The following is a 17,651-nucleotide window of genomic DNA, read 5'->3' on the forward strand; positions in this document are numbered from 1 at the left end:
GCTTTTGGTGTCGAGGAGGCCGGTTTCAAGTATGGTGTTTTCTGATGAGAAAAATTCTATAGATGAGTCCAAATACGCGGCCCTGACCTAGCCCAAAGGCTGATCGGTTACTGGAACTTACAAAAATATCTATAAAAAACAAATCTCGAAAATGAAACTAGAGGTACGTGCAGAGAGCATCAAAAGAGGTGCATAGCAAGAGAGAATCACATAGTACCCCCCCCCCAATACATAGGAACCCGCATGCCACTAACCCAAAGCAGGGCGGAACACGAATAAGATGCAAAAGGTGAATGCCTACCGATCAAACCCCAAAGACCCAGTTTTTCACCAATCGACCATCGATCTACAAATCCCTGTCCAAATTGAGGATCCTAATTTGCGAGCCACAGATAAGGTTAAACCCTATTAAGTATGAAATACGAGATATACGAGACCCACTGGAGAACCATGTAAGTGGCATCGGAGATGCGAAAGAGATTGGCCAGGTGGGAAATAATGTTGCCTTTTTTCTTTCCAGGATGTAATCATTTGAAGAGATTGATAGATTGGAACGGGATTGTTTCAATATTTAAGCAGGCTGGCTGCTGGTCTTTTGGTAATTGTTTCTTTGCTGTAACATCTCATTTCGTTTGAATCCCTTCTAGCTACCACCTAGACCCAAGAGCAAGTGACAGCAAGCAAGAAAGCAAAATGTCTTCCCACGGTGGCTGGATAGCATACCAGTACAGCCCCTCAATGGGCGCAGCAGTCCTCTTCATAATCCTCTTCGCTGTCGTCACCCTACTCCACACATACCATCTCTTCCGCACGCGCACATGGTTCTTCATCCCGCTCGTCCTTGGCGGATACTGTATGTTTCTAACCCGAACATTCGAAAGGGGTTCAGCTAATAATACCAGTCGAAACGGTCGGGTATATCGGGCGCGCCATGTCGGCGCAACAATCCCCCAATTGGACAACAGGGCCGTATATCATCCAGAGCACATTGCTGCTGATCGCGCCGGCGCTGTTCGCGGCAAGTATTTATATGGAGCTTGGAAGGATTATTGTCCTTGTGAAAGGGGAAAGGTTTGCGCTCGTGAGAGTGAATTGGACGACGAAGATTTTTGTGGGTGGGGATGTGTTGAGTTTTTTGATGCAGGCTTCTGGTATGCTTCCTGGATCTCATTGTGGGATGTTTGCTGATTCATGTTGATAGGGGCCGGGATTATGGTCAGCGGCGCCAGTGGTTTTGGAGGTGGTAACTCTTCCAAAACTGGCCAGAACGTTATTGTTGGCGGGTTGATCGTGCAGATTCTCTTCTTCGGGTTCTTCCTGATCAGCGCACTGTTGTTCCAGAGGAGGTTGGTCTCGCATCCGAGTGCGGCGACTGCGGCTGATCATACGCCATGGCGGAAACATATGTATGCTTTGCACACATCCTCCATCTTGGTGCTTGTTCGGTCTGTTGTTCGTGTTGTCGAGTACGTTCAGGGTACCGATGGGTTCGTCATGAGTAACGAGGTATTCATTTATGTTTTCGATGGATTGTTGATGTTTGTTCTCATGGTAATTTTCATTGTGATTCACCCGAGCGAGGTCAACTGTCTCCTTGGTAGGGGAAAGACCATGACGACAAAAGGCGGGTTGAGCGTCTCCGACGGACAGATGTTGGTGTAGGGCGTTGTGGCGGATCTCGGTAGTAAGACTTAGCCCGCAATCTCCATAACAATTGATTTTCTGCGAATTTATCGCATCTATACCCTCATCCCATCACAGATTGTCAATCTGCTCGAGGTAATTTTCGCCGAGGATCCCTCTCATCGCCCAATGAACCAGTGGTCTCCACTGATCATCCAATATTGCCCACACGGCTTTCGCAACCCGCACACACCAGTCGTCAAAGCACCAGCGATGCTTCAGATGCTGTAGTAGCACGCCATAATGCACTAACATTACGAGCGCCAATGGCTCCCGCTCGCGTAGCAGGTCCAAGAACCGTGGCGGCAGCTTGATGGCCCACCGGCCCGCGATGACTGTCGAGGTCGTGCCGCCATACGCCCAGCTCAACATTTCGGCGATATTGTCAATTGTAACGGTGTAGGCGTCTGTCTCGTGGTGTGGGTCGCGGGCCCGACATATTTCGTTGGCTTCGTGGAGGTGTCGGATTGCAGTGGTCGCATCGTCTGGCAATGGCGCAGGGCTTTCGTCGACTTGGAGAATTGGTGCGAAAGATCCGTGGTTGAGGAAATCGGCTGGAGATCGAATCACTTGTGAAATACCTCGGGTCAAGACGAGAACCTGGTATAGGTCGTCCACACAGGTCCATGGATCTTGCACATCGGGTGTGTGGGGGAAGCCGAAAGTGTAGACGACGACGATGCTGGCGAACGCAAACATGGCTTTAGCATTTCCCTCATTAATGTCCCCCAAAAGCTCGCGAAAAAGTGCAAGCGCTTGGTTTTGGTGAGCCACGGCACGATTCAGGTACGCAGCCCGACCTGAGGCCTCGGGCGCAGTCCTAGCCAAATGCAGAGAAGACAGAGCCAAAATACCATGCATCAGGAATGGATGCGAAAGGCCTTCTTCTGGAACTGCATTTCGCCAAATTGGGTCTGTGCGATCGTTACGAGAGAGGGTTTGGAACGTCGCATTGCACCATTGCATCATCAGCTCGAGATCATGCAGATTCAACACAGCGGGAGCAGCGGGAGTCGAGCTATCGCCGCTCAGTCTCCCTAACAACCCCAAGGAGTCGGACCCAGGACTTCCCAATGAGGGGTCACCGTGCAGCCCACTATCGGAACCGGAGGCACGCGATGACAACCTCACCGAGGGTTCTTCATTAGCCCAGAGCAGCGAGCTAGACGAACCATACTCGCATTCCGCATGTCGTTTTTGGCAGTTGGAGCAGGTAGGCCTTGCCTCGTCGCACTGCCATGAAGATCAGCACCGATACCAGCCCTATATGTAATTAAAAACAAACCTTTACTCGTCTCCGCTTGCATTCCATGCACCCGTGTCGGGATTTCCGGTGCGGTCGTCGGAGCGCCATAGTCATGAAACCGAAACGAACTTCATATTCATGGCAGAAGGCCTGAATAGAAGAGGCTCAGAATAAGGCTCGGCACCAAGCAAAAATAAGCAAAATAAGAAACGGAAATTAAGGTATGGAACTAGAAAAATTTCTCCCCATGGCCCAGAGTAGTAAAAGCGTAGGCAACAGCATTCACACGAGATATACTCCCCGAGGCACCGATTCCCCGATTACATAACGAACCCTGTCGATCAAACTGTGAAGCTTGTATGGTCTGAAACATTGTCTTGCCTCGCTTGCACTGCCTCGCACCAAGGCTTGGTATGCAGGGTCCGGTCAAAGGTCCGCGCCGGACCTAACCGACTTCCAAGCTTTTTATTAGCCATTAGGGTTGGATCCACTCATGATTGGTTTAGTTATATTGATTATTGGCTAATTCGCGGCCGGTATCACGTAGAACCAAAAAACAAATACGCCAAATCCCGCTGAAAGGCGCTATATAAATACAGCTCCATATCCCCCCCACCCCACATTCATGTCTCGTTACTTCGTATAATTCTGTTTCCAGATGCTTGGCTCTTGGCTAACAGCCCCCACCTGCGGCCCCCGCGGAGCCCGCACTTGCACCTGCACTGGCAGCAGCGTTATTCTCCCGTCTCAATTTCTCGCGTAACGCAATGCCCGAGATCAACACCATGATCGAGAATCGTTCACCGTAGTTGGCATAAACGTCCAGCTGGCCGGTTCTCTTAGAGAAGGATCCACCGGATGAAAAGACAGCCACCACGTTTCCGCTCGACTCGTCGACTAGCTTTAGGTTTCCAGAATGGCTGCCGCCTAGCGAACTAGTCTTCTTCCATGTGAAGCGGTGTTGCCGGCCGTCACCACAGTTCAGGCGGAAAGCGTATTGGACTTTGCGGAGGCTTTCTCGGCTCATGCGCTCCCAACTGATTCCTGGCTTGCTCGGGTCGCCTAGACCGATTTCGGTATCGGAGGAAAAGTGACGGAACTTGCAAACCCCCGCGACAGGGGCGGTAGTGTCCAGACCGGCGTGGAATGTCAGGTCTGGTTTGCCCGGTCGGAACGCAGAGTTGTCCACGTGGAAAACATGCGACCCTGAGATGTCGTAATCATGCCGCCAGACACTATGAGCGATGTGGTATTGGGCTGAGAGGCTGGTGGGGTGATTCATTGTGTGTAACTTTGGACTGATTCAGATGTTGAGATGTTTAGTTTCGAGTGAGTCTAGTGCAAGGCTAGCCTTATATGTTCTCCGATGGTCAGATATCAGGGCGAAAATAATGCCATCATCGCAAGGCTGAGAGGGCTGGGGGCGATGCAGTGCACTGGGCAAAACTGGTTCGATCGGGCCCGATGCGCCGCATGACCCCTAATCCAGCGATATTGAAGGCAGTGCAGGGCACTGGGCCAATCACTTGCGTGGCCCCCACATCCAGGGTCTGGTCACGTGACAGGTCTGCGTTGTTGCCGTATGATTGGGACCCCCGTATATGCTTCTTCAGCCAAGGAGTAAGGTGATATCATGAGTGGGTCTACATAGGCTGCCATGGTGTTTTTGGTTCCTGAACCTTGTTTTCCCTGTTAAGCTAGCGAAACGTGAGGTTGCAATGAGCTAAACTTTATGGTCACGTGGTGGAGTATACCCATGGCCTGTAAGTCTCAGCAGGGTCTTGGTCACAGTAGCCTCGCTATAGAAGATACCAACATTACCATCTGCCGAAGCAGGATTGAGACTAGTTCAGGGGCTGGTGGAACGGGAATTCGTGGCATTTGTCGGTTGGGGAGATAGGGTGGAGAGTTTCGCCGTAGAAGAAAATGTATATTTAGCACTGAACAAATCCAAGTGTGGGCCATGATAGCAGAATTGCCGAAGTGAAAACAAGGTAGAAGCTTTTCATCGATTAACAGTAGAGTGAATCTAGAGAAGACAAAATTTATCGAGGCCAAGTGAACTCTTCTGCAACCTTCCAATCCGTTCTTGAGGATGTAAAAAGGAAGGGGAATGGAAGACGATAGGAGCGGGCGAGGACCATAGTTAGATAGAAGGCAGAACACCTTATAGGCTTAGTGGAAAGGTTTCACCTGAATTACTTCCCAAGGTCCTCGAAAAAAGTCTTTCAGTTGTCTCTCCCAGGTCCTCGGATCTTGAATTGCTCCCAACCAGTCTAAATCAAAACTATACAAGCAGACATCTGACTTTATGTACAATACCAGGAATCCATCTACAACTTCGCCTGCTCCCCATTCTTCAAAACATACCTATACCTCGCCTTCCCCTCATGCATATCAACCAACGCCTGATTTACATCTCTCATCTTCCTCTCCTGAATCCACGGCAACACCTTCTTCTCCTCCGCCAACTTCAACATCGTCCTCAAATCTTCCGGACTCCCAATACTCGACCCAGTAATCTTAACCCCTTTCTGAATCAACGAAAACGCCATCAACGGCGGCAACGCATCCTCCGGTGCCCCAACCTGCACAAACACGCCATCCCTCTTCAACAACCTCAAATACCCAGCCAACGGCATATCCGGCCCAGAAACAGTACAGATGATAACATCCAGCGTCCGCGAATACTTCTTCGCCCACCCCTTATCTTCGCCAGTGGCAATGAATCCATCCGCCCCAAGGCCCTCAACCGCATCTTTCTTCTTCGAGCTCGATCGCGATATCGCAACAACCGAATCCGCACCTAGCGCTTTCGCGAATAACACACCCATATGTCCTAATCCCCCAATCCCGACAATCCCAACAGTCTTCCCGGGCCCAGCGCCATACTTCTTCAGAGGCGCATACACAGTGACGCCACCACATAGCAATGGCGCAGCCTGAGCAGAAGGCAACGACTCAGGAATCTTCACCACGAAATGCGCAGGTCCGCGCCATCGTTCTGCAAATCCACCATAGGATTTAGACTTGTCCGCATACCGACTATTGTAAGTCCCTGTCATCCGTGCACAATAACTCTCCTGTCCATCTGCGCACGCTTCACAATCGGCTTTGAGACATGACATGCTCTGCGCGCCGATTCCGACGCGGTCACCTACTTTGATGGACCGGGATGCTGGTGAAGAGGGAAGTGTTGAGACGGACGAGCCAATGCGCTCGACGTGGCCGATTATCTCATGGCCTGCGACGCAGGGATAGTCTGTTGGCGCCCAGCCGGAGCGGAGGGTGTGGACATCTGTGCCGCAGATTCCGCAGTGGGTGATGCGGATTTCGACGTCGGTTGGGGTGAATGGTTTGGGAGTGAATGTTGTGTATGTTAGGGGGCTTGTAGAGTCGTGGGCGACCCAGCCGTGGAATTCTTTTTGCTGGGGAGGTCATTGTGGTTGTGTTGGTGTGTTGGGTGTGGAATGAATTGGAGGTTGAATAGGTATGGAGGCTTAGGAATTGGTATGAAAGAAGAAAAGAAATTGAAAAACTACTGATATTGAAAGGACCATGGCAAGCTCGTGGTGGAGCTTGCGCTAAAATCTGAAATATGCGGAGAACCGACCGAGCCGAGGTTCATCTTCATCTTCGTCTTCATGGCCTGTGGCAACACCGAAATTATGCATTAAAGCTAAATCCAACATGGAACCCTCTCCTGTATTTACAATGCTCGCTTGATATGTACAGTATTAATACCAGCAATTTTATCCCTCATCGGGACATCCCCATGAGATCATCCAGTTCATCGCTAGTGAGTGTGCTTCGACGTCGACCTCCCGATCGGCTCGATGACTTCTCGGGTCTGCTGCGCTTGCGCGTTTCCTGTTCTTTGACCTTTTGCGCGGCGTCACGGGCCTCGTCCTCGGCTGCGGCTAGTTTCTGACGAACGCTCATTCGTGGTTCGGCGCCATCGGCCTAGGTGAGTTAGTACTCGATCGAAATGGTCATTTGGATCTTCTTACCTGGCGAGTGGGCTTGATATCTGTCTTTCGCCGTGATGGTCTGCGGGCCACGGTGTTGGATTTGTAGGCCTTGATCTGTAGCGTTTCTTCTTCTGTCTTGTTGGGAGTGGGTTCACATGGTGATCCTTGCAGACCAGGCGTGAAGGACACTTTGCGGAGTCGCCTGGGCCGGGCGTTGTCGCTGCGCTCCTGCAGAGCTCGGTCAGAGCGCTCGGGCACCTTGCGGAGTTTTGATCGGGTCTGTGGAATTTCTGGCTCCTCAGGGACTTGTTCCTCTGGCTCGCTCGTCTCTTCTTGGTCTTCTAGGATAGGCGAGATGTTGTTAGAGGTCCTGCTGAGCATGCTCGCGTCGTCGTTGGATGTGAAGCTTAAATCAAGATTCATGCCTCGCTTCAACTCCTCCATCCGTACGCCATCTCCGCCATCTGCAAGACGCTGTTGCCATCCATCCATCATGGATACAGCTTGCTTCCACCGCTTCTCCATCTTCTCCCAACTTTCACGCAGGGATTTGATCTCCTCGTCCCGGATTTCAACCTCTTCCAACGGTACGAAAGAGGGGTTGGTGAGTAGTGTGCGTAGGTGCTCCAGTACTGTTTCCATGCTACCAGACAGCTCTTCACAAGACGTAGGCAGCGTAGACACGGGCCCTGACGTCTTCGGTCCCAGACTTATGGACAACCCGGACATTTCACCCTCCTCATTCTCCGGTTCAGCTTGTGGCAGCCCTTGTAGCTCCTTCAATGTGCCAACAGTGTTTCGCGCAAGCTCAATCAGGGTATCATTTTCGTCACTCAGGGTCTGACATAGCTCCGTCAAGAAATCGGTCGTCTCCTGCTTCAAACTGTATCCAGGATCGTTGATGTGATCTCCACCACTCGCTCCGAACCGTGACCGGTCTGCGCCGGGGTTGATGTTGATAATCGTGACACCCAACCCCTCCCGCTTTCCCCGTTGTCGCTCAGCCAAATGTGACTTGAGTCTCTGCATTTCGAGATCACGTTTCCGGATATCGTTAGCGCATTGCGCGCGAACTGTTTGTACGGTGATCTTCATGCGCTGGACTTGTTCCTTCAGTCCTCGGATGGTCGATTCGGCTTTGGACATGTTGGCCTTGAGGTTACGCTCCTGGGCTTCTGCAAGCGCGAGAGAGCGACTTAGCTCTGATGCTTTTGTCTTGAGTTTGACCTAAATGTAAATGGACGTTAGCAATCTCGGGAGCTTAATAATTAGCACCTGTCGACATGACATACAATTTCCATGGTCTGCTCCGACTCGCCCGCGCGCAGCGTACGAATGGTCGTCGCCAGGTTTTCACGATGCTCAGATTCGCGCTAGAAAATTGTCAGAACCAATGTGACAAGCAAGAATAGTAAGGACAGACGTCTCTCCTCAAAACGAGGTCATTGACCAGGTTAATAACCCGCGCCATGGTAGCTTCAGTCCCGCCATCTTCGTTTTCAGGCTGCGCAAAGTCAATCGGATGACCAGTCTTCAATAATCCTCGCGCCAGCAAGATATTATTGACATAAGTCGAAGCGGCTTGCAAGTTCTGCGCCTCCATGTCGTGTTGTGGAGCTGTCGCAATATCCGAAGATCCAAACCAAAGCGGAAGAAAGTAAACATGGGCCGCTACGGCGGGGTATTGCAACCAGTTAGGCAGAACAACACTACGGTGAACGGTGACGAGCGGCACAATCAAAAGGCGGTAACAGGATATTACTAGCCTCAGGCCAACCGCGATAAACACGTACCGTGCCTTCAACGCGCTCAACATTCATTTAAGCTGCAAAGCCGAGTCGATGGCAGGAAACCATGCCGCCTCCTATCTCTGGCCCTCATCAACGAGGCCAAAAATTCTACCAAAAGGGTGACTTCAAGGCTGCCATCGAGGCCTTCGGCGAGGTAGCTCCATCACTCATCCTAACCCGAAATGGTAGCTAATCACCGACTTAGGCGTTGAATGTGAAAGATGCTGATGCAATCGGCATTCTCGATAATCGTGCTGCTACGTACTGTAAGCTTGAACAATACGATCAGGCGCGCCGTGATGCGAAACATATGATTAAAAAGGGCAAGGAGGATGAGCGAGTAAGTTTGTCGTCATTCGATTCGAATGACGGATCTGACCATCTCCAGGGCTATCTGCGCTGTGCCAAGGTCCTGATTTTGGAGGGAAGACCCGAAAAGGCCTTGGAAATCTACGCATATGGCTTGAAGGTTCTCCCGAGCAAACATCCACGTCGAGAGGTTCGTTTTGTCCCATGGTTGCCATAATCACATATTGATCCTGTAGATGATGGAGCTGTTACACAAGAAGCTTCAAGATCGCATGATGCTCAACCGGAATGATCCTTTCACCATGCTTCCTCTTGAGCTCGCGGCTATAGTGATCCAGCACTTCTCATTCAAAAATATTGTGTATGTACGATTTACCCTCCAACTTTGTTCATAAGCTTATTCTCGTTAGGGCAATTCTGCGTGTCTGCAAAGACTGGGAGCGCTTCTTTGGCTCCATGACCCACCTATGGATGGAGATCGATCTGTCTGGAGCACGGGGGAAAGTGCCATGGACAGCAGTCCGATCATACATTCGTCGTTCAAAGGCCATGCTCACTCGTGCCGTCATCAAGAACCTAGCCACACCATCTACGCCCAAGACTATGGAATTCTTAAGCAGATGTCCGCGCATTGAACATCTCGAATTATGGGTTGATTATGATTTCAAGGAATTCTTCCAAAAATTCAAAGGCCACAAACAGCTAAAGAGCCTCACTCTGTCGCCTGACATATCGGTGACCCACGATAATTTCGGCAGACTCCTGATCGAACTCCCACACCTCGAGCACATTGCCCTGTGGAACGTTAGACCTTCGACATTAGCGTTTATTGAAGGTGGGCACTGGCCCAAGACTCTACCCAACCTCAAGAGTATCACATTGGCCACTCAGCAGATTCCAACCCCACCCTTAGCCGTGCCCGGCGTGCTTTTACCTAATCTTCTTGTGGTATGCATTCTATCAATCCAGGTTGTTCCCAATGCTAACACGTACCCAGGACATCGAGCCTCGCGTCTACCCGAATCTGGAAGAGCTCCGACTTGACTGGGACCCACCACGCTACCAGCAAATCTTTACACAGCACTACGAGGGGTTCTATCCGCCGCTCCGCCGTCTCGATCTTAGTGGACTATGTATCGAGCGGGACACGTTTGTCCACCTCCCCACCAGCCTGGAGTATCTCCGCATCGTAGGAGGGAAATCCACGCCCATGGTTTTGGATGCACTGGAAAGCAACTTACCAAACTTGAACACCGTTATCTTCCTCGATGCGGGGTTTGTGACGGGAGAGATTCTCGCTACATTCCTCATCGGTACACAAGCACCGATCCAGACCGTGCTCATTGACGAGTGTTTTAATGTATCCGCCGCCGATCTGAAAGCCATCCTGGCTATGAAGCATCATAATCCCAACTTCAAGCTCTCTGAACTGAGTCTCTCTCATACGCGCGATGTGAATGACGCTTTTGTGCGATTCATTTTTGAAATGGCCCCTGATGTGAAAGTCCTCAACCTCTCTCATACGCGCATCACTGGTGTCACGATCCGGATGTGTGCCGATGCTAGAACTACCACCGATGGAGTCAAGCTCGATCGGCTGTTTGTCCGAGGCTGTGAAGATGTATCTTCCGATGCTGTGGCTTACGGACGCGAGAGGGGATTAGAGGTGATAGCATAGTTGCAAGATCCACACGAAATAATGACATCAAGATCGAATCCTAATCCCCATGTCACCGATCGCATAGATTAATGCACCTGGTAATAGCAGCGTTCTACCCCGGTGAAAGATTTTCCAAATTTATCGTCAGCCCTGCCGAAGAATAAGGGGGAGACCCGCTGCACTAGCGAATGGCAGACGCGTGGACACGCTATTTTCGGGATCCATCAGTGCCAAATAGCGCAAAATGGAAATTAAAAAAGCCAAAATAGCCAAAATAGCCAAAATAGCCAAAATAGCCCAAAAAAATCCAAAATAAAATCGGCAAACGTGGTGTGCCTGGACCGCCAAGACTAGTTCCGAAATGAGTAAGTCCGATCCTTGTCAATCCATTTAATTTCTAGCGGTGGCTTACCCTAGTGCCGTCTGCGCCCCAATTCGTACTCGCCCTGAGGTTCCACACTGCTTTACGAGCCGTTGCCAATAAGGTTTATCGTCTGGATTAATGATCGATGGTAACTGAGACTATCGGCCATTATTTACTGTAGCTCGATTTTGATCTCTCTCTCATTCTCTCAATGTCTTCCTCCGGGGTACGCGCCCTCTAATTGACAATGCGAGACACGGTGTCCTCGGTGGTCGCACACGCTACTTTCGATAACGATCCCTACGCCAAACCTCCACTGCCTTCGTCCGGACGATACATTGAACTCGACGACTTTTCGCGCCCTGGATCGCCCGTTCTCAATGGAAGTCTGCGGGCGGCGGCGGGACAGCGCAGGTCGAGGGTGTATTTCCCTAATACGCTGTGGACGCGCACGTTCTTCACAACGGTGATCATCGAGACGATCGCTACGGTTGCGATTGAGACGTACGATCCCCGCACTGCCTCAACCTTCACCCGAAGATCAAGATCAAGATCAAAATCAACAAAGAAATCAAAACTAACTCGACGTTTCCTCCCATAGATGGGTCTTCATTAGTATATCAAATCACCTCGCCAACCTCGGTCAAGACGACGGCTCGTTACGGCTTCGCTCCTTCCTCGGATTGTACATCTTCGCCCTCCTTTACGAACTCGGTCTCTCCTACGATGCTCTGCGGCGCAAAAATACCTTCCAGCTTGTCGGGTTATGTGTGTGTAATCTGGGACTGTTGACGTATGGGATTATACAGATCTGGGAAGTGAGAAAGACGATCAAGAGCCTTGCGTCCAGTAGTACGATCAGTCAGGATCTTTTCGACCATTATCATATTGAGCTGATGCTTGTCCCCATTATATTGGGCGTTGCGGCGAGTATTATGATGGGTGTTACGTGGAAATTGCGGGCGGAGTTCTCGTGGTCGATTTATAAGAACATCAGTGCCGATCTGCAGATGAATCGGCGGTATTATGTCTATCAGGTGAGCTTACATACTTACGGTCTTGGTGATTCTTGTTGGAGGGGGGGATTGACTGATGATGATCTAAGGTATACATCGCCCTGCTGAAATTCGATTTCTTTTTCATCTTCGGAAGTCAACTTCAACTCCTCCTCGCCATGGGTCATATCGACAGTGATTTCATCATTAACGCTGCCATGGTACCCATTTCAATCTTGGCACTCTTTCTGGCTGCGCGATTTTGTCGAAACGAAAAGACGAAATCCATGTCTATTCCTATAGTAAGTCTCTACTGGCCTTTGTGGACAGTCTCAGACTAACACTCACAGATCCTTATGTGCTCTCTCATTGCCAGTGAGGGAAATACGCTGTACAGGTTGTACAGCAACAGCACCGACGGCCTGGGCTCTTACAAAGTATCACTTGGCCTGTTTTCGTCAATAGCCATCTTGTTGATGGCCTGCTCCATCATCAACTCGATTATGTGTATCCTCAACTTCAATAAGGGGTTGAAGGATCATATTGATCAACTTCGAGGGACCAAGCCAGTTGCGGATGTTGAGGGCGATGTGGCTCAGGGTCCGAAGTCACGCTTTGTATTACATTGATTGGAAATGCTCTGATGATTTTGGTATGTAATGTTTTAAAATGTATGATCAATGGCTTCTGGACTTGACAATCCGACATGGGTGTATCATCAATGGTTTCGAGAAAGTGAAAAGAATTCATTTTAAATTAGGAGAAAAGAAAGTCGTGGGTACTCTATGAACGAAATGAAACGAGATGGGATCATCTAGACTCCACGCTCCTGGCACCACCGCTCAACTTCCTGGGCCAACTTCTCCTTCTGATCCCGCACAAGCTCCATCATAGGCTCAACCTGCTTCCGGTGAGAGGCGATCAGGTCTTCATGACCATCAACAATGGTCACACCCTCCTTAGGCGCAAGGTGGGTATCATAGATAGTTACCATGAGGTCCATCACAGCAGACAATTGGTTAGGGAGCCACTGAACCTGTCAGTATATGCATTGGGCAAGATGGAAAGATCGGAAGACTCACAGTAACGATAGGACTTCCACCAGTAGCAGTAGGATGAGGTGTACGACGAATAATATACTCGCGCGCAAAGAGCCAATGACGCCAGCGGAAGCTACGAACATGGTTCAGAGTCTTGAGGAACAGAACGGCCGTCTCAGAGTCTTGGCATGAGTATTTCTGGACACCGATCTCCTCGGACTTTTCACGAATGTAGGTAAGGAACTCGCGGTGCGGAAGAGGGCGGTAGGCGCGGAACTCGTGGAGGATTTTGGTGAGGGGGGTGGAGGGCATGGGGATCTCGCAGAGATGGTCAAGGAGGGGGATCTATGAGGTTAGCATATGATGGGTTCTGAGTAGGTGAGGTACGTACGATGCTGTCGTTGGCACCGCTCTCACCGCGGAAGTGGAGGGGCTTGTTGTCTTCGACGCCGTCGTAGATCACACCGTTGGGGAACATGGATTGGTTGGTGATGCCGAAGATGAAGACGCGGAAGGAGAGATACTCGGCTGGCTTGGAGTTCCCCCACATGGCTATGTGATTGTGAGCTTGGTTCAAGGGGGTAAAGAAGTGGAGTGGTGGAGTGGAAGGCGGAGGGAAAACGTACTCTCCATAGAAGCTTCAATCTTCTCCATGGCATTGAGGATCTCACGGAAGCCATCGTTGATATCCTCGCGATGACCATTCTGCTCAATGTTATCAACAATGCGCAGAGCTCCACTGATGAGTGCACCAGTCTCCTTGACCATGTCAACGTGGGTCAGGATAAAGCCGGCTTCGGAACTCTTGGGGTCAAGACCACGCTCGAAACCACGGATCAAACGCAGGTTGGAGTAGTCTTCCAACCCCTTAGAGTGGTCTGCGAGGGTATAGTTGAAGAGAGCATATGAGGCAGCATAAGACATGAATGGAGGGAGGTCCAGACTAGGTTATGTTAGCGAGGTCCAACAACAATACAAGCCCAAGTATGTATGATAAGAGCACAAGAAGTGATATATATCATGTACTTACATCTGAGCACAGAGGTACATAGGACGAGCAACAGACTTGGGTAAGAAGTCCCGACCAAGTCCGTATCCCTTATCCTCACTATTGTTCCAGCTCTCCCAGCAGGGCTCAAGCAGGTACGACGAGGCCACGAAGGTGTAGTCTCGGAAGACGGCAGCGATGTTGAACTTATCAGGGGTGCCATCAGATAGGACAAGCTTTCCGACCTCGTCGGTCAGGTCAGGGAAGTCATTCTCGACAACAGGGCCAAGCTCATATGTCGCCAGCAGACCGGGCGTCCCATCAAGCTTGAGGACAGGAAGACGTTCCACTAGAGACTGAAGAGGCTTGAAGGCTTCAGCAAGGTCACTAGGGGCAGTGGCATAGGGCATAAAGCCAGTAGAGGTAGTGATAGTGAAGGGGTCCAGGCCATGGGACATGGATGAAGGTTCATCATGGACATGAGGGAACTTCTTCAGGGTGGCAGGGGAAGGGTAGGGCACTTGGGTTCGAGTCATGATGGTAGACGACGATAAACAAGTGATGAGGGTAGACAGGTAACAAAGGTTCAACTAGATGGACGATAATATGTGCCACAGGTGGGGGAAGGCTGAGTGTGTAGGGTGATCAAGGCTTAGACCAAGTCAAAAGGCTAAGTCAGGAACCAAGGAAGCAAAATAAATGGGCCAAAAAAGAAGAGGAAGGGTTTCAGGCTTCTTTGGAGATGAGAAGGAGAACAGATTGCTCGAGTATTTGGGCGGGAGAGGAGCAGATTCTTATAATACTCAGAGGCCGGTAACAATTCCGGCCTCATTCCCACCATTACGAAAGAGAACGCAACATAGCGTGGATCCGGTGACATCGGCTATCTAGCCTTGCTTCAAGGTTCTGCGGGAGTCTGCAACATATCTGGTGGTCCCATACAGATATCCCGAGCCAAAATAATATATTTAAGCGTCACCAACATCTCGCGATGCTCTATACAACCACCCAGTGGACGAGGGCAGCCAGCGGTCACGGGGACGCGCTAATCCTCTTCCAGCAGTGTACAGAGATGAGCAGAGTCATCCTTAACAAGGACCGGGGCTTTAGGGGACTAATCAGTACCCCAGAGTAGATCTCTAGATCCCTGGAGAACCGATTTCTACCACCCAGTCGGATAATAAGGTCAAATAGACGTGCTTTTCTTCATCGAGGTGCTTTTGTAGCCTCTATATTTCACCCAGTGCCAAGACTTGGCACTCGGATGCTGGGTTTTGATTGGGCGATAAGGGATAGATAGGCTTTTTTAGCGTCCAGAGGCCGGAATTCAGCCGGCCTCCGATTATAACCGGCCTTGGATGAGTGCATCGCGCGGATTCGGTATACGCCGTGCAACGTACAACCTGGTGGTTTTACCGGAGGAGCAGTATATAGCCTGAAAGATTTACGTTGCCCAAGAGTGCATCATCATGGTCTAAGAATAGGTTTGATGTCGTTCTTTCCTTTCTTTGTGCGGTAATGATGTACATAGTCTCGTGCCGGTTAAATTGTGCCAGTAGGTACTATTGGTCGACAATATATGCATCAGACTGCTCTGAGCTATGACTGCAGTGGTGTACCCTTGATATCAAAGACTGGCCAATCTTCTCCCTCTGATATTGCAGCCAACCTCAGACACATGGGCAGTGGTCTACATCGAGGAATCTTGGGGTTTATCGTTCAAGCCCTTGTCTGTCTGTTGGCAAGCAATACAACTTCATGCAGTCACATATGCAGAGCTGCCCCAGCATGTAGCTCGGCGCGATGCCAATGAAAGACTTATGTCTTCGGATATAATTCATTCGATCGATGATAGTGGCGAGTTGTTGAGTTATAATACATCAGGAAATATCGTACACGACACCATCTTTATACACATGCATCACAGAAGATATCAAACTCCTATGCAACAGTTAGCAAATGATCGTCCAGGTCGCTTCTCAGCACGGATCAGCCCACCAAATATGCATTCTGGCAATCCAGTTGACCATGCAGAGAAGCGGTCAGCTCTTGAGCTTTAAATTTGTATTATGATCCATTCCCTGGATTATTCCCTCCTGTAGTACTCCCCGCGGAATTCGGAAGGTCGATAGCCGTAACGGTCTGGAGCTTCAGGTATTCCTCTTCAAGTCGTTTCTGCATCTCAAAATCGGCCTGGCGTTCTGCTCGGATGCGCTGCTTTTCCACATCGCGTTCGACGCCTCGGTGCATAGCCTGTGACACATCGAAACCATTAGCAAATATCCCCAAAGAAAACAGGCAATCCGGCACATACCGCCCTGTCGTTTTCTTGCGCCCAGTGCACGAAATAGATAATTCCCGCGGTGCCCAGTCCAGTGGCCGCCAGGGTCAGCTTTGACGCGCGAGACATGATAAACAATAAACGACCGGTACAATTGAAGACGGCAATTGTAACAAAAGAGCAGGTCGAAAATGGCCGGATTATCGGGTTATCGACGCGGTGGGTGGTGGCAGAATAGCCCCACCGCCTTGGGGGGTCATGCGTGGCTGATCGAGCTCGAGCTCCGGCCTCCCCTCATATCCTATTTATTCCCCACGATTCACCAGACTTGAAGAGGGTTCTCGAGAAATCATGGTGAGACCTCTCTTTTTCTGGTTCTCCGGATTATATTCCAGGTGCTAATGTCCAAGGTTGTCCAGTCGGCTCAGAACTCCGCGGGTATTCAGACTCTCCTCGATGTACGTCTCAATGGGTGGTGTGTCCGCTCAGCTGGTATTGATTAGGATTGCAGGCCGAGAGAGAGGCACAGAAGATTGTTCAGCAATGTAGGTGTCTTGCGCTGCCCCTGTCTGGTTGAGCCGTTACTGATCCGTTCCTTCTACAGCGCGCGAATGTACGATTAAGACTCCCCGATCACCGATGCTTGACCTAATGAGATTGTGACAGACCGCACCAAGCGGATAAGGGACGCCAAGGCCGAGGCTCAGAAGGAGATTGAGGAGTACCGCAACCAGAAGGAAGAGGAATACAAGAAGTTCGAGGCTGCGGTGAGACCCACTCCCAGAGGATCAAGAGCGATCTATCTGTGGATTAATGTCCCCCTTGGGGCCCTTTGTGAATCGACAACTGACATTTCTCCAGCACTCGAGCGGATTCAAGAAGTCTGAGGATGAGGCGAATGTGGAGGCCGAGGCGAAGCTGAAGGAGATTCAGGCTGCTGGCAAGAAGCATGGTGACAAGGTTGTTTCGGACTTGACCAAGGCTACGACCGATGTCAAGCCCGAAGTGCCCGAGAAGATTGCGGCATAGAGTTGATTTGGGTTTCTGCTTTTCTTCGGTTGTCACTAGAAAGGTTTACTTTCGTGGCTGCTCATCGATATCCATTGTTTCGACATCAAATATGACTTTCATTCCAGGGCCCTGGGAGAGTTTTGCATAGAATCAGATTTCATCATGTACATGATATTAGTGCGATTCAGTTGTCCACGTAGGAATAAGTCTTAAGGGACATATGTAATCTACCTGGCTAGTGCTCAGCTTTGAGCTCATAATGAAATTACCTTAAATGACATACTCATGTTGACTTGTAGGAGCAATATTGATT

General features: G+C 50.2%; 10 protein-coding genes across 10 annotated transcripts; 4 read left to right on the plus strand and 6 right to left on the minus strand.

The window, feature by feature from the left end:
- Positions 1-693: 693 nt before the first annotated feature.
- Positions 694-1,662, plus strand: N7443_005485 (RTA1 domain-containing protein; the record flags this gene model as incomplete). The annotated part of the gene is made up of 3 exons (XM_056885541.1): positions 694-853; positions 903-1,151; positions 1,202-1,662. The coding sequence occupies 3 exons, from the start codon at positions 694-696 to the stop codon at positions 1,660-1,662; spliced, it is 870 nt and encodes a 289-aa protein (XP_056740989.1).
- A 93-nt stretch (positions 1,663-1,755) lies between these two features.
- N7443_005486 (Zn(II)2Cys6 transcription factor domain-containing protein) lies at positions 1,756-3,037 on the minus strand (the record flags this gene model as incomplete). The annotated part of the gene is made up of 2 exons (XM_056885542.1): positions 1,756-2,916; positions 2,969-3,037. The coding sequence occupies 2 exons, from the start codon at positions 3,035-3,037 to the stop codon at positions 1,756-1,758; spliced, it is 1,230 nt and encodes a 409-aa protein (XP_056740990.1).
- Positions 3,038-3,602: 565 nt separating this feature from the next.
- On the minus strand, positions 3,603-4,211 carry N7443_005487 (uncharacterized protein; the record flags this gene model as incomplete). The annotated part of the gene is made up of 1 exon (XM_056885543.1): positions 3,603-4,211. One exon carries the CDS (start codon positions 4,209-4,211, stop codon positions 3,603-3,605), a length of 609 nt encoding a protein of 202 aa, XP_056740991.1.
- A 1,051-nt stretch (positions 4,212-5,262) lies between these two features.
- On the minus strand, positions 5,263-6,575 carry N7443_005488 (NAD(P)-dependent alcohol dehydrogenase; the record flags this gene model as incomplete). The annotated part of the gene is made up of 2 exons (XM_056885544.1): positions 5,263-6,357; positions 6,543-6,575. The coding sequence occupies 2 exons, from the start codon at positions 6,573-6,575 to the stop codon at positions 5,263-5,265; spliced, it is 1,128 nt and encodes a 375-aa protein (XP_056740992.1).
- A 113-nt stretch (positions 6,576-6,688) lies between these two features.
- On the minus strand, positions 6,689-8,503 carry N7443_005489 (uncharacterized protein; the record flags this gene model as incomplete). The annotated part of the gene is made up of 4 exons (XM_056885545.1): positions 6,689-6,892; positions 6,940-8,127; positions 8,193-8,273; positions 8,324-8,503. The coding sequence occupies 4 exons, from the start codon at positions 8,501-8,503 to the stop codon at positions 6,689-6,691; spliced, it is 1,653 nt and encodes a 550-aa protein (XP_056740993.1).
- Positions 8,504-8,754: 251 nt separating this feature from the next.
- N7443_005490 (Leucine Rich Repeat domain protein) lies at positions 8,755-10,677 on the plus strand (the record flags this gene model as incomplete). Its single annotated transcript, XM_056885546.1, has 6 exons — positions 8,755-8,844; positions 8,896-9,030; positions 9,079-9,189; positions 9,236-9,360; positions 9,410-9,947; positions 9,997-10,677. 6 exons carry the CDS (start codon positions 8,755-8,757, stop codon positions 10,675-10,677), a joined length of 1,680 nt encoding a protein of 559 aa, XP_056740994.1.
- Positions 10,678-11,270: 593 nt separating this feature from the next.
- On the plus strand, positions 11,271-12,647 carry N7443_005491 (uncharacterized protein; the record flags this gene model as incomplete). The annotated part of the gene is made up of 4 exons (XM_056885547.1): positions 11,271-11,527; positions 11,625-12,060; positions 12,129-12,320; positions 12,369-12,647. The coding sequence occupies 4 exons, from the start codon at positions 11,271-11,273 to the stop codon at positions 12,645-12,647; spliced, it is 1,164 nt and encodes a 387-aa protein (XP_056740995.1).
- A 185-nt stretch (positions 12,648-12,832) lies between these two features.
- N7443_005492 (indoleamine 2,3-dioxygenase family protein) lies at positions 12,833-14,582 on the minus strand (the record flags this gene model as incomplete). The annotated part of the gene is made up of 5 exons (XM_056885548.1): positions 12,833-13,048; positions 13,101-13,403; positions 13,450-13,610; positions 13,685-14,001; positions 14,089-14,582. The coding sequence occupies 5 exons, from the start codon at positions 14,580-14,582 to the stop codon at positions 12,833-12,835; spliced, it is 1,491 nt and encodes a 496-aa protein (XP_056740996.1).
- A 1,531-nt stretch (positions 14,583-16,113) lies between these two features.
- N7443_005493 (protein PET117) lies at positions 16,114-16,456 on the minus strand (the record flags this gene model as incomplete). The annotated part of the gene is made up of 2 exons (XM_056885549.1): positions 16,114-16,299; positions 16,361-16,456. The coding sequence occupies 2 exons, from the start codon at positions 16,454-16,456 to the stop codon at positions 16,114-16,116; spliced, it is 282 nt and encodes a 93-aa protein (XP_056740997.1).
- Positions 16,457-16,728: 272 nt separating this feature from the next.
- Positions 16,729-17,356, plus strand: N7443_005494 (uncharacterized protein; the record flags this gene model as incomplete). Its single annotated transcript, XM_056885550.1, has 5 exons — positions 16,729-16,785; positions 16,839-16,872; positions 16,932-16,940; positions 16,994-17,094; positions 17,189-17,356. 5 exons carry the CDS (start codon positions 16,729-16,731, stop codon positions 17,354-17,356), a joined length of 369 nt encoding a protein of 122 aa, XP_056740998.1.
- Between the last annotated feature and the right edge of the window lie 295 nt (positions 17,357-17,651).

The sequence above is a fragment of the Penicillium atrosanguineum genome, assembly GCF_028827265.1.
Source record: "Penicillium atrosanguineum strain IBT 20685 chromosome Unknown utg000004l_segment0_segment0, whole genome shotgun sequence".
In the NCBI taxonomy this organism is placed as follows: domain Eukaryota; kingdom Fungi; phylum Ascomycota; class Eurotiomycetes; order Eurotiales; family Aspergillaceae; genus Penicillium; species Penicillium atrosanguineum.